This window comes from Trichomycterus rosablanca, chromosome 6 (genome assembly GCF_030014385.1).
Source record: "Trichomycterus rosablanca isolate fTriRos1 chromosome 6, fTriRos1.hap1, whole genome shotgun sequence".
Taxonomy (NCBI): Eukaryota; Metazoa; Chordata; class Actinopteri; order Siluriformes; family Trichomycteridae; genus Trichomycterus; species Trichomycterus rosablanca.
Window position 1 is genome coordinate 49,737,412 of NC_085993.1, and position 14,597 is coordinate 49,752,008.

Consider the following 14,597-nt stretch of genomic DNA (forward strand, 5'->3'; position numbering starts at 1 on the left):
TGTAGATGTAAAGTCAGAGACGATCGCTCATCTATTGCTGCTGTTTGAGTCGGTCATCTTCTAGACCTTCATCGGTGGTCACAGGACGCTGCCCACGGGGCGCTGTTGGCTGGATATTTTTAGTTGGTGGACTATTCTCAGTCCAGCAGTGACAGTGAGGTGTTTAAAAACTCCAGCAGCGCTGCTGTGTCTGATCCACTCATACCAGTACAACACACACTAACACACCACCACCATGTCAGTGTCACTGCAGTGCTGAGAATGATCCACCACCTAAATAAGACCTGCTCTGTAGTGGTCCTGACCGTTGAAGAACAGCGTGAAAGGGGGCTAACAAAGCATGCAGAGACACAGATGGACTAGTCAGTAATTGTAGAACTACAAAGTGCTTCTATATGGTAAGTGGAGCTGATAAAATGGACAGCGAGTGTATGTTATGGCTGATCAGTGTACTCCGAAGGGCACGATGATGATTTAAGGATGAGATGGTGTGGGAAGCTTTATCTGGTGATCTTTATTTGGAGTTGAAAAGAACCCAAATCTTTCCATAGCTTCACCTCACCTGCCAGCCGTTACCATTTAAATGGAATAAGAGCGACATTAAACAGCATTTACAAAGACGAAGTGTAAAGTTAGACCAGGTTGACATATGCAAACATTTATTGAAACTTTACAATACAAAAATTGGACACGTGTCCTATTTACAAAACACAAATAAATGCCACCCATGGAGACTTGAGGCAGACATGCTGTGCTGGTTGGAAGATCAGAGGTCGGACGAGGGGTCTCATCACGCCGAAGTTTTAGCAGCGGTGGAGGAGTTCACAGCCTAAAAAAACATCCACTATTAGGAAACTGTTTTAATTAGCTTATAATTGTATTAATGATATTAACAGTAAGGCAGAATGGCCATGACGGCACTCTAGACTAACGACATACAAACAGACTGCCTCAGAGCATTCGATCCACCCATAATCCACACACACACACAGAGCCTTCCAAATTAAATAGGGCCGTAAGAGATCCACATTAGTCCCTGTCTTGAGCCAGACTGGCCAGCCACACCTCCACTGACCCTACAAGCAGAAACATCAAGCCTATCGACTCGCCTCCTGCTCCATTTTCTCCTCCACGCCATTGGTGTTGCTGGCAGAGTCACTGCTGCCATTAACTGTGGTCTCCTGTTTGACCTTTTTAGCATCACTGTCCTTTTTTGGGCTCTCGTCTTCCGGTTTCCTCTGTGCAGGAACACAAAGCAGGAATAGAACAGACTTTATTTCGGACCTCGCACCACCTCGGCTTCTAATCTACCGCACAGACGCACGACCAAAGCAAGCACGATAGGCGAGGAGCACCCACAGCCGAGCATGCACACCGATTAACCGGCTGCAAATGTAGGCACGGTCAATTCGAATTTGTAAAAAAATCACTCCTCGAATCGGGGCCGCACCCCAAAAATCTGGTCACGTCTCATTCAGAAAGTAAACACAGACAGCCCCAAAGCGAAGCAGCACTCGCAGAGACGCCATGCAAGAGTTAATTTAGTGCATCTAATTAAAAACACGGGCATCAGATGGATACTGACCTTCTTGCGGACCAGATGAGAGATATCGGACGCCGATTTTGAGGACGACGCGCCATCAGCGGTCTTAACACCAATCTAATGAGAAAAGTCGGCAAGTCATTCCGATGATTCGTCACAATGAGGTACCAATAAACAAGGTCGCCCGACGTACCTGGCTAACGGTGGACGAAGACGAGCCGCCATTTTCGGCTGGAAATCCAGACGATGTCGACGCACCACCCTAAAAATGCAGAGGAAGGAGGGAAAACCAACAAAACTAAGATTAGATTGGGACAATGATATTTTCCAGAGCACACTAGGGCTTTACTCAGTGCTGGACAATAATTCGATATCGACATATATCGCGATAGAAAATGTTTCAATAACGGTGATGTGACGTCAGCTTTGCCATCAAAACACTACTACTGAGTACTAATGATACTTAGTAGTTATACTAAGTTATAATACTTATTAGTTGTGGCACGCTAAGAGTAAAGGCACCAACGGGCTCTGCGTGTTCCACTGTTGCCAGATTGGGCGGTTTGCCTCTAAATTGGGCGTTTTTTCCCCCCCGAAAAGCAATTTAATAGCATTTAAATAACACTTCTATTTAACAGAAAATATTCAGTGTTAAGAAGCCCCAGCATTGTAGAAGGATATTAAAAGTAAAGTCAATTTTCAATGCTGATTTGGCTTAACAGTGCTGGTCAGAATGTGTCATATTCTTGAAAGAAAATTAAAATGAGTTTTCCATGCATTCACACTGGCATGTTCTGGGGTTCAGATGAGTCTCATCAGGTCACACAAGTTTGCAGTCAAATGATCAAGTATTGCAAAGGAATATCTTTGAAATTCTTCCTCATAATGTTAAGGTTATAAGCTATATTTTAGTTTTTCACTTGTCACTTAAATGAGAAAAAAAATAAAAAGCTTATCATGCTAGGCTTGATGTAATTCTACATGACATTCACTGCCTGTATAGGTAAACGAGTGAGTGACCGAAACACTACTAGATCCACAGCAACTTGCCACATACAAAAAATAAGGTATCGGACAGTTTCTGTGCCGCCCCTGTGTGAGCAATGGTCTCAGTCTGGCCACCACTATAGAAATTGTCTGGCTCCGCCACTGTCCACAGTTGAAAAAGAAGCAGACGAAATAGCTGATGAGAGGAAGGACTGATTCAGTCGTGTATTCAGCTTTATTCATATCGATATCGGGAATTATATCGTATCGACCGAAAATAGGAGTTATATCGTGATATGAATTTTAGCCATATCGTCCAGCCCTAGCTTCACTACACAATTACTACAGTACCCAAACAGCCATGCGCTCCCTAGTTATCCGGCACTACAGTGCACTGGTTTATGCATCCTAGCGGCCAGGTATCTATAGGACAATTCGGTGTCTCCAGTTAGCCTGGCTGCATGTTTTTTGGACTGTGGGAGACACGGGGAGAACATGCATACTCCGCACAGAAAGGACCCGGACCGCCCCGCCTGGGGATCGAACCCAGGACCTTCTTGCCGCGAGGCGACAGTGCTACCCACCGAGCCACCCACAGACAGACCCCAATGCGTTTTAAGCTTAAAAAACCCCCCCAGATTTAAATACCCAGCACAAATGCCTCGACACTCATTCAAGTAGAGCTTCCACCCCAAAGCCCTGCGCAGACTTCGCACAAACTCACCAGGGTCTGGTGGATAGCTTCAGATGCAGCAGCTGCGGTCCTCTGGCTTTCCTTGGCATCCTCCACCTTCTCCGAGATCTCAGGTAGCAGCTGCTTCAGCTCCTCTAGCTCCTGCTTTTCATCCTTTGCTCCCTCTTCCCCTTCTGCCTCGTCGATCACTTCCTGGAGCATGGCTGTGAGAACAGGCAAGTAAACGTAGACCCCAAATAAACACAAATCACAAAGGTGGGCATCGTAATCATGACGCCGAAAAGCAGACTCGTATCGGTGCTACACGGATGACGCACCCAGGCGGCTTTCGATGACTTTGATGGAACTGGTGAAGTGCTGGATGGCCTGGCTGTACTGGGCCGTGTAGCTGAAAGTCGTCCCTAGCTGGTAATGAGTCTCTGCCAGCAGACGACTGTGAGACGGAAGGTGCTTCAGCTGAATGGCTAAGCACTCTTGAAAGTCCTCAAGGGCCTGGGAGTAGTTACCTTTAGGACAAAGAACTGGGTTAGTCAGTGACCATTGTCCAACTTTATCCACTCAAGAATAAAATAGCTTCCAATAATTAATAACACACACAATGTTATTGCACATGATCATCATGGAGTCTGTATTGCTTCGTATATAAGACAACCCTGGCAAAATAACACACACATTTGTAGACGGCTGGCACCTTAAAGCATTCAGTTTTCCTGGTTTGTATGTGCTTATAGATTTTGAACACATCGATTTAACTTACATTATTTATTTATTTGTTTTTTTTTTAATGTCACATTTTACACAATGTGGTTACGTTCATAACAGGACATGACTTTTTTTTTTACCCCTTTTTCTCCCCTTTTAGCGCATCCAATTGTTCAATTAGCATCGTGCTTCCTCTCCGTCTACGCCGAACCCTGCCCTGACGGAGGTGATTGAAGCTAACCCGTATCCCCTCCGAAACACGAGCGGCAGCCGGATGCATCTTTGCCACCCACACATCGACGAGTTTTGGCGCCACCTAGCGTTGCATGCGGAGAGACACACCCTAAGGGCACCCTCTCCCATCTCTGTGTAAGCGCCTCCAATCAGCCGGCAGAGAACGCGATCGCATTCTGACCGAGAGAGACCCACATCCGGTTCTTCGTCCCACCCCCCGCACGAGCGACCGGCCAATCGTTGCTCATATAGCCGCTCGGCTTCGAGCCGGTAAAGCAAGGCTGGATTCGATACCACGCTTCTCAGAATCCAGCCCTGGTTGCAGCGCGTCTCTTTTTACCGCTGCGCCACCCGAGCGGCCCCGGAGACGACTTCGTCTTTAATATCAAACACGGTCATGGACAATTTTGTATTTCCAATTCACCTCACTTGCATGTCTTTGGACTGTGGGAGCAAACCCAGACAGACACTTGGAGAACATGAGAACGACAAGAAAAGGACCCGGACCAACTCCACCTTGGAATCGAACCCAGGACCTTCTTGTGTTGCTCTGGGTGAGGATATCGATTATGGCACCAGTGCATTAGGGTCAGAATGTGTTATGATGAGTGTTCAGGTTTCACAGCTTGGGTTTTTTTTCCTTCATTTATCAGGTGTTTGGTTTCTGTGTCATATGCCTAACTTGGTCCATTAGCCTTGGGGCTCATTAGCCTTGCCTGTTTGTAGGTCTCTCTACGCAGACGCACTTCATGTAGTGTGTCCTTGGCTTACTATTGACGTTTGGGTATGTCTGGTCTGTGTGATCCATCGTTTTACCATTTGTCCCTAATGTAGGTATTAATCAGTGGTCGTGGTTGTTGAATGCTGATGGAATTTTGATGTTTTGTCTTGATTTTTCCCTGACTAAATGTGTCTGCTTTTTTATTTCCCACTATCCCACTGTATCCTGGTATCGAACAGAACCTTCTACTTCTGGTCAGTTAGTTTGTTGACTGGCCTTTGTGTACAGTATTATTGATAAAAGGTCTGGTGTACATGTTTTCAGTGCTTTAAGGCGTGATAGAGTCTGTACACGATATAATTTCATTTTTTTAATCGCTTCTGCACGTTTTAAGGCCATATGTAGAACATGGGCATTTTCTCCTCAATTTCCTCCCGATTTAGCACCCTCGATTCATCTTCCGCTGCCGAGGGATACCCGACCGCATCCGAGGAGAGCGCGCCTCTTCCGACGCGTGCACAGGCCTTTTCTTCTCGCCCCTGCATTCTGCACAGGCGTCTCTACCGCCAATCAGGGTCCTTACACAGCATATGAAGATCCCACCCACACATAGTCGTTCTGATGGAAACCTGTTCACCCGCCGAGGTTAAGGATTAAAGTCGAGACTGCCGTGACAACTATGCTGCTCCTGCCGGATGTGACTGGTCTGGAGTAATTGCACCAAGAATGACAAGAAATCACTACAGACATTATTGAAGACTACAGCGAAGAACAACTATTATTATTTATCTATTTATTACCAGTTATGACTTTTAGATCATTTAATTCTGTGTTCGTATGCTCTGTGTAAATCGTGTATTTATTTAAAGTATCCTCCTGGCCACCCAAGAAGGACGGGCCCTGCTGAGTCTGGTTCCTCTCAAGGTTTCTTCCTGTAATTTTCAGGGAGTTTTTCCTTGCCACAGTCGCCCTCGGCTTGCTCAACAGGGGTTTTTTGTATCTGTTGGTCCTGGATTTTGTAAAGTTGCTTTGAGACAATGTCTATTGTAAAAAGCGGTATATAAATAAAGTTGACTTGACTCGACATAGTCCGGTCCCCACCCTGCACATACAGTGGCCAATTAGTATCTGCTTGCAAGCACTGCTAATTGTGACCGCCAGATGGTGCCCAGCCGAACGGAGTTCAGAATCTCGGCACCGGTGTGCTAGCGGAATATGGTAGAGGTAGTCTACATTGTTTGTAGTTATTGCTGCTGTTCATTGAAACATTCAAACATTTTGCTTAATTCACCAAATTGCAAGACATTTCTTGTAAATCATTAATTGTAACCCTACCAAAGACAAGATTGCACAGATGTAATGATGATGCCTATAACCAAAACAGGGAACATGTTCAGGATTAAAATATTGATTTTTAGCTCCTAACATACCAGATTCAGCACCAACTTCTCCAAGCTTTAAGAAGATCTGTGCTGCCATTAGCTGGTCCTCTTTGTTTTCTTTCCTGCATAAAAAGTAATGTTCTTGAGATCTATAGCAATTTTAAACGAGAGACAGGGCTCCATACCAAGCTTTCATACCTTTTGTAGATCACTTTGGCCACTTCCAGCATCTCCCACGCCAGCTGAAGGTTTCCAACTTCGTCCTCATTCTGCAACAAGCACAGACGAGAAGTTTATTAAAATTTTAACGTCACGTTTTACACTGGTTACGTTCACGACTCGGTACACAAGATTAATCAGTTCACAAGTTAACACCAAACGCCGCCATGGACGATTTTGTATCTCCGGTTCACCTCGCTTGCACGTCTTTGGACTGCGGGAGGAAACCGGACCTCCCGAAGGAAACCCGTGCACGGGGAGAACGTGCAAACTCCACACAGAAACCTGTGGAACGAACCCAGGACCTCCTTGCTGTGAGGCGACAGTGCTACCCACTGAGCCACCCAGTACAGATGAGAAGAAAATCGTAAACGGCCACTAGGTAATCCTTTCAGGTTCTTTTATAAACGCTGGGTAGAACACAAACCTTTCCTTCTGCGTTTCCCTCTCCCTCCTCATCATCGTCGTCATCATCATCTTCCTCATCATCCCCCTCCTGCTCATCTGTGCCAGGCAGAGATTATACAAAATTTAATCAGAGAAAGCAGCATTTGAATATTTGCTATGCAAAAACCACCACCAAACGTGTGCTAAAGCCCAGTGAGGGTTAACCATGTGAAGTCCCGTCCCATAACCAGGTGCCACTCCATGTTTAAACCGTCTACCTCCTGCATCTTCCTCCATAGGCTCGGTCTTTTCATCATCCCCACTTTGCTGTTCTGTGCTCTTCACTTCCTTCTCATCAGCCTCCTTTTCTCCACCAGTTATCTTCTCAGCTTCTTCCTGCTTGGAAGCGGCATCTCCTGCTTCCTCCTCCTCAGCTTCGTTCTTAGAGGCCGTATCCACACTTTTAGCGGGACACTCTGCGGGCTTCTCTTCACTTTTAACCGGCGATTCTTTCGCCTGTACGTTTTCGACAGGAGAGTCCTTCTTCTCATCGGTCTTTGATGGAGAAGCTTTCTCCGCTCCGCTTTTAAGAAGAGACGGCTTTTTGTCTTTAAGAGGGGATTTCTTCTTCGCTTCCTTCGTAACAGGAGCTTCTTCGTCTTGCTTCTGCGCAGGTGCTTCATTTTCTTTTGTATCATCTTCCATCTCGTCCCCCTCAGCCGTTTTCGCACCTTCGTCAGCTCGGTTATTCTCCGACATTGCGTCATAAACCTGTTCTCGGAGCTCGTCTCTGGTTTTCTCTGCATTACGGTAGAAGTATTGTGAACACGTGTGAATTATTAAAATCTACTCGTTCGCACACTAACTTGATAACTGCTGCCAAACAAGGATTTCCTCCTTGTTTCTACACTCACTGTCCATTTTATCACCTCCACTTACCATATAGAAGCACTTTGTAGTTCTACAATTACTGACTGTAGTTCATCTGTTTCTCTGCATGCTTTGTTACCCCCTTTCACCCTGTTCTTCAATGGTCAGGACCACCACAGAGCAGGTATTATTTAGGTGGTGGATCATTCTCAGCACTGCAGTGACACTGACATGGTGGTGGTGTGTTAGTGTGTGTTGTGCTGGTATGAGTGGATCAGACACAGCAGCGCTGCTGGAGTTGTTAAATACCGTGTCCACTCACTGTCCACTCTATTAGACACTCCTACCTAGTCGGTCCACCTTGTAGATGTAAAGTCAGAGACGATCGCTCATCTATTGCTGCTGTTCGAGTCGATCATCTTCTAGACTTTCAGCAGTGGTCACAGGACGCTGCCCACGGGGCGCTGTTCGCTGGATGTTTTGGTTGGTGGACTATTCTCAGTCCAGCAGTGACAGTGAGTCAGTGTCTGATCCACTCATACCAGCACAACACACACTAACACCACCACCGTGTCAGTGTCACTGCAGTGCTGAGAATGATCCACCACCTAAATAATACCTGCTCTGTGGTGGTCCTGACCATTGAGGAACAGCATGAATGGGGGTATGTTCGAATCTGCCAATTGCACAATGTTAATCGTGATGTTTATTTACAATCATTTCTTCCGACGTCCCCCACACCAGAATACCAACCATCTAGGTTATCTGCACTTTCGATCTTGGAGTCGTTCTGCTTATCCGCCTCTTCCGAGGACTCCTCTGGGACTCCTTCTAAAGCGTTACCCAAGACGGAGTTCTCCATCCTGTAAAACGGAAACGTCTAGTCATTACGGCTTAAGAAGAAATCCAGGATCCAAGAGCAAAACTGAATTTTGGTCGTCACCTGGCAAGCTCCAACAAGGACTTCCCACAGAGGAAGAAAGCCTCTCCACATTCGTCAGCCGTGTCACCATACTTCTCAGCTCTGGCAAGAAAGACAAAAGACACATCAAAAACCTACACAGATCAAAGTCAAGTACACTTGTTACACTAAGGCGATCATTATTTTACAAAGGTGTGCCAACAAGAGGCAGCAAAACTACATTTACGGCATTAAGCAGACGCTCTTATCCAGAGCAATTTAGAGAAGTGCTTCCATAGTGAACATTACAAAACTAAAACAATTTTTAAACTTGACCATTATGATGTTAACTCGTCCCTCAACGCTTGTGAAGTTATTTAATAACTTAAATATGTAGCATTTCTATTTGATGAACTAGTTAAATAGACATTACAAGTCATCAACCGAGCCCGTTAAGCAGGACCGTGATTTTATTACAAGGCTATTCGTATACGAAGCAAACACATAACCAGTTCTTACAGCATGGCACAAGCCTCCTGGAACACACCAACTGCAGAGACAACGTCACCCATGACCAGGTGCCTGTTCCCAGTCCCAATGAGCTTCTTTGCCTCTTCGACCACATCTGCAGAGCTGCAAACAATTTTAAACATTCAGGTCATCACTCCTGCACAAACTGGTTTGGATAATAGTTGCACCAAATTTCAGACCGTCTGCACGTTACCTTTCCGGGGCGCTGGATGAGCCGGGTTTTTCTTCAACGCTTCAAAAAGAGGGGAGAAAAAAATGGTTTAAGACTTGGATCACGCACAAAAAAAACTCCCAGCTGGATAATAAATTAACTTGAGCTGGCACAATTAAATCACTTACAAGATACAGTTAACAGTGTTGCCACACTTGGAATTTTTCCCCCCCAAGATCTTGGGATTTTGCAGGTCTACTTGGAATTTAAGGGTTTTGCCAAGGAATCTCACTTTTTTTTAATTTTTTTTTTAATAAATAATCCCCCCCCCCCCACCCCATCTAGTCATGTCCAATTACCCCGATTGCGTCCTCTATAATGATTCGACCCCTCACCGCTGAATGAGTACAGTCAGTACAGACTGCATTTTTTTCCACCTGCACGAGTCGAGTACATACACCGACGGGTCCTGTGTACGGAGGGCCACACCCCCATCGGCATTATTCCTCAGCCCCGTGCAGGCGCCATCGGTCAGCCAGCAGGGGCCGCAGTCGCACCAGTTATGAGGACCTATGATCCGACTTTCTTACCCCTAACCCCGAACAGCAGCCGATCGTTGTTCATGCAGCCGCCCAGCCCAGTCCAGAGATCCGAAACCCCAACTCTGGTGCGCTAGCGTACTTTACCGCTGCGCCACATGAGCGGCGCTATTTTTAATTGAAATGGCCCACAGTCGTAAATAAGGAATGACAGTGTACTATTTTATTTATTTATTTATTCATTTCGATTTTTACACCACTTCATACACTTGTGTTATTTATGGCATGATCAGCGTTCTGCAGTGTGTGTATTACTACCAAATAATAAGCAATGGTTTTCACTAGCCATTTCTATGGCTACTGTACATTTACTTCTTTACTTTCATGTGTGTGTATTATTGACATTACTAATGTCTATATTGTTATACACTGTACTGTTAATTTGTCTATTTTTGTACCGAGAGCCTTGCTATCCCTTCGCTGCTGCAACACTGAATTTCCCCACTGTGGGACGAATAAAGGATTATCTTATCTTATATCGTCTTAAACACAAGAACATGACGTCATGTCCGTTGCCAGCCGTGCAGTTTACTTGGTTTTTGGTCATTGTTGCGATAGATTGCACAAATAAAGCTCTCAATCGCCGTAGTGTAGACAGTTTAAAACCTGACTTTAGATTAGATGGGACACGCCGGGTTTGGAAGACATTAATATTTTGATACTAATCCTGCTTTTTCTTTGCCAAATAACTCAGGATTTTTGTTTTTTTGTGAATAATTGTGAAAATACATTCAGTTACTTGGGATTTTTAGTACAATCTTGGGATTTTTGTGGCAAGATCTTAGGAATTCCTAAAATAAAGAGTGGCAACACTGGTTTACATGTAGGTCAGAAAACAGAAGTTTCTAGTAAGGAGTTTTACATCAGAAAAATACAATAGAAGATATAGATATACTTTACCATATATATACACACACACACATAATATATACACCCACCCACTATTGTGTGTGTGTGTGTATGTATGTGTGTATATATACAGTGTATCACAAAAGTGAGTACACCCCTCACATTTCTGCAAATATTTTATTATATCTTTTCATGGGACAACACTATAGAAATAAAACTTGGATATAACTTAGAGTAGTCAGTGTACAGCTTGTATAGCAGTGTAGATTTACTGTCTTCTGAAAATAACTCAACACACAGCCATTAATGTCTAAATAGCTGCAACATAAGTGAGTACACCCCACAGTGAACATGTCCAAATTGTGCCCAAAGTGTCAATATTTTGTGTGACCACCATTATTATCCAGCACTGCCTTAACCCTCCTGGGCATGGAATTCACCAGAGCTGCACAGGTTGCTACTGGAATCCTCTTTCACTCCTCCATGATGACATCACGGAGCTGGTGGATGTTAGACACCTTGAACTCATCCACCTTCCACTTAAGGATGCGCCACAGGTGCTCAATTGGGTTTAGTCCTTCACCTTTACCTTCAGCTTCCTCAGCAAGGCAGTTGTCATCTTGGTGGTTGTGTTTGGGGTCGTTATCCTGTTGGAAAACTGCTTCGAAGTGCTTCGAAACTGCTTCGAACAGTTTTCGAAGGGAGGGGATCATGCTCTGTTTCAGAATGTCACAGTACATGTTGGAATTAATGTTTCCCTCAATGAAGTGCAGCTCCCCAGTGCCAGCAACACTCATGCAGCCCAAGACCATGATGCTACCACCACCATGCTTGACTGTAGGCAAGATACAGTTGTCTTGGTACTTCTCACCAGGGCGCCGCCACACATGCTGGACACCATCTGAGCCAAACAAGTTTATCTTGGTCTCGTCAGACCACAGGGCATTCCAGTAATCCATGTTCTTGGACTGCTTGTCTTCAGCAAACTGTTTGCGGGCTTTCTTGTGCGTCAGCTTCCTTCTGGGATGACGACCATGCAGACCGAGTTGATGCAGTGTGCGGCGTATGGTCTGAGCACTGACAGGCTGACCTCCCACGTCTTCAACCTCTGCAGCAATGCTGGCAGCACTCATGTGTCTATTTTTTAAAGCCAACCTCTGGATATGACGCCGAACACGTGGACTCGACTTCTTTGGTCGACCCTGGCGAAGCCTGTTCCGAGTGGAACCTGTCCTGGAAAACCGCTGTATGACCTTGGCCACCATGCTGTAGCTCAGTTTCAGGGTGTTAGCAATCTTCTTATAGCCCAGGCCATCTTTGTGGAGAGCAACAATTCTATTTCTCACATCCTCAGAGAGTTCTTTGCCATGAGGTGCCATGTTGAATATCCAGTGGCCAGTATGAGAGAATTGTACCCAAAACACCAAATTTAACAGCCCTGCTCCCCATTTACACCTGGGACCTTGACACATGACACCAGGGAGGGACAACGACACATTTTGGCACAATTTGGACATGTTCACTGTGGGGTGTACTCACTTATGTTGCAGCTATTTAGACATTAATGGCTGTGTGTTGAGTTATTTTCAGAAGACAGTAAATCTACACTGCTATACAAGCTGTACACTGACTACTCTAAGTTCTATCCAAGTTTCATGTCTATAGTGTCGTCCCATGAAAAGATATAATGAGATATTTGCAGAAATGTGAGGGGTGTACTCACTTTTGTGATACACTGTGTATATATATATATATATACACACACACACATATATACAGATGTACAGTACAATGAAATTCTGTCTACGCATATCCCAGCTTGTTTGGAAGCTGGGGTCAGAGCGCAGGGTCAGCCATCGTACGGCGCCCCTGGAGCAGACAGGGTTAAGGGCCTTGCTCAAGGACCCAACAGTGGCTGCATAGAGCCTGGATTTGAACCACCAACCTTCCGGTTGATAGCACAAAGCTCTACCCACTAGGCTACCACTGTCCCTAAAGTGTAAAGAGAAGTGTTATTGAACACTGAAAATTGGTATTGTTAATAAGGTTGGACTTGTATTTTTATGCACTTTAATTAATTTTAGTTCTAGAAAGAGTCACGTGTCTGAATTTATGAATAGACCAATCTAGAAGCACAAAACTACAAACTACAGTCATTTTGGGATGGGATTGTGCATAAAGACATTAGTAGTAGTTTAAATGACACTGTTCCAGCAATCTTAGCTTAATCTAAATACATACTTTCAGTTAAATGTTATAACCCTGGACCTCAAAGGCTGGAAAAATTTATTTAATTTGAGAGATTTGGAGTTAGTGTCTGTTTCTAAAACGTGTACATCAATATTAAACGCAATTGTATTGAATTACCACATGCAAATATAAAAAAAACAAAACTGTCACTTAGTTAGTTTGCTGGGGGGATAATATACTAATTCATACATTTAATTAGCAAATAATCGACTTGTAGTGAGTCTTGAACTGAGTCTTGAACTTGGTCTGCACTAACTTCACATACTACAACGAACTAATCCTAATATCCATCACAAAAGCTGCACACGCGTCACCTTACACCGATATTTATTAAACAGCTTATTAAAGTTATAATTTTTTCATACATGAACAGCGCGCATGTTGTAAACAGTTGACCGAACTGAAAGCAAACTATGCTAAGCTAACTATGCTAAGCTAACCGAGCTAACAACTTTAGCATCTCCACTCTCCCGCCAAACGACACGCTGGGGGCTACACTAGCGTACTACACTTGCGTACTAAGTAGTACGTCACAGCCAGCGTCAGCGCAACACTGGAGCATACTAGTTAGTATGGTAGTATGGTAGTACGCACACTACATAAAGGCAGATTTGGACCCAAATAGAGCAGTTAAACGAAATTAAAGCGTCTTCCAGTCTTATTTACGCACTACACTTCAATAAAAGTGGAGAATATAAACCGCTAAACGATAATATTAAACAGTTTTGTGTGTTATTTCCCCCCAACAATGTGGTTTTCATTGTCCACCGTCTGAACCAAAGCATGTGCAGCTACTAACAGAAGTAATTCAGCTTACTTTTCAGCACTCGAAGCGGCCGCGGTCTCTTCAGGCATGTTGTAGGAATATGAACGAACGCTGGAATAAACACTAGAGAAGACTGAGACACATAAAATGGCAGATATGCTTCTAGTAGTGCATCGAGTTATGTTGGCGCCTTTAAATACAGAAGCGCTGCGTTCACTTCCGCCGAACTGTGACCCTCCCAAACCGCGGGAGATTCATTTAAAGGGCCAGCAGCACTGAGGACCTGAGGTGATTCTACAAGCACACTCATAATAACTGTTTATAATCTTTTTATAATAGTATTAAAGAGAAACAGCCACATTAGTTTACTTAAAATATTAGTAAGAAAAGCAGTTCCATGCCAAAGCCAATAAAAATCATACCATTGACATTACTGTGTCAGCATTTAGCAGACGCTTTTATCCAAAGCGACTGACATTACACAGTCTAAGCAATGGAAGGTTAAGGGCCTTGCTCAAGAGCCCAACAGTGACGACCTGACAGTGGTGGGGTTTGAACCAGCAACCTTCTGCTTACTAGTCCAGCACCTTGACCGCTAGGCTACAACTGCCCCTATCAGGGGCATAACTACCCAGTATCATCCAGAAAGTTTATTTATTCATGACAGGAACGGTAGTCACTCATCACACAAGATTCATCAGTTCACAAGGTCATATCAAACACAGTCCTGGACAATTTTGGATCCCCAATTCACCTCGCCTGCACGTCTTTGAACCGTGGGGGGAAACCGGAGCTCCCGGAGGAAACCCAC

At 44.6% G+C, this 14,597-nt stretch overlaps 1 protein-coding gene across 2 annotated transcripts; it reads right to left on the minus strand.

The window, feature by feature from the left end:
* Nucleotides 1-642: 642 nt before the first annotated feature.
* Nucleotides 643-13,995, minus strand: nasp (nuclear autoantigenic sperm protein (histone-binding)). 2 transcript variants are annotated; one of them, XM_062997098.1, is made up of 15 exons: nucleotides 13,838-13,995; nucleotides 9,365-9,403; nucleotides 9,160-9,273; nucleotides 8,683-8,763; nucleotides 8,493-8,602; nucleotides 7,155-7,669; nucleotides 6,910-6,978; nucleotides 6,462-6,532; nucleotides 6,312-6,385; nucleotides 3,542-3,730; nucleotides 3,255-3,427; nucleotides 1,737-1,805; nucleotides 1,586-1,660; nucleotides 1,110-1,238; nucleotides 643-829 (listed from the first exon to the last, which is right to left on the minus strand). In XM_062997098.1, exons 1-15 carry the CDS (start codon nucleotides 13,873-13,875, stop codon nucleotides 791-793), a joined length of 1,785 nt encoding a protein of 594 aa, XP_062853168.1. In that variant the 5' UTR covers nucleotides 13,876-13,995; the 3' UTR covers nucleotides 643-790. The 2 variants fall into 2 exon arrangements, with proteins under 2 accessions (XP_062853168.1, XP_062853167.1); XM_062997097.1 differs by lacking the exon at nucleotides 7,155-7,669 and having other exon boundaries at nucleotides 6,910-6,986; nucleotides 13,838-13,992.
* Between the last annotated feature and the right edge of the window lie 602 nt (nucleotides 13,996-14,597).

Coding starts and splice junctions, on each gene's coding strand:
- nasp (XM_062997098.1), bottom strand. CDS start 13,875: ATGCCTGAAGAGACCGCGGCCGCTTCGAGTGCTGAAAA. Junction 6,979..7,154: donor CCGAGCCTATGGAGGAAGAT/GCAGGAGGTAGA, acceptor ACAGATGAGCAG/GAGGGGGATGATGAGGAAGA. Junction 1,239..1,585: donor CTCATCTGGTCCGCAAGAAG/GTCAGTATCCAT, acceptor GTTCCTGCACAG/AGGAAACCGGAAGACGAGAG.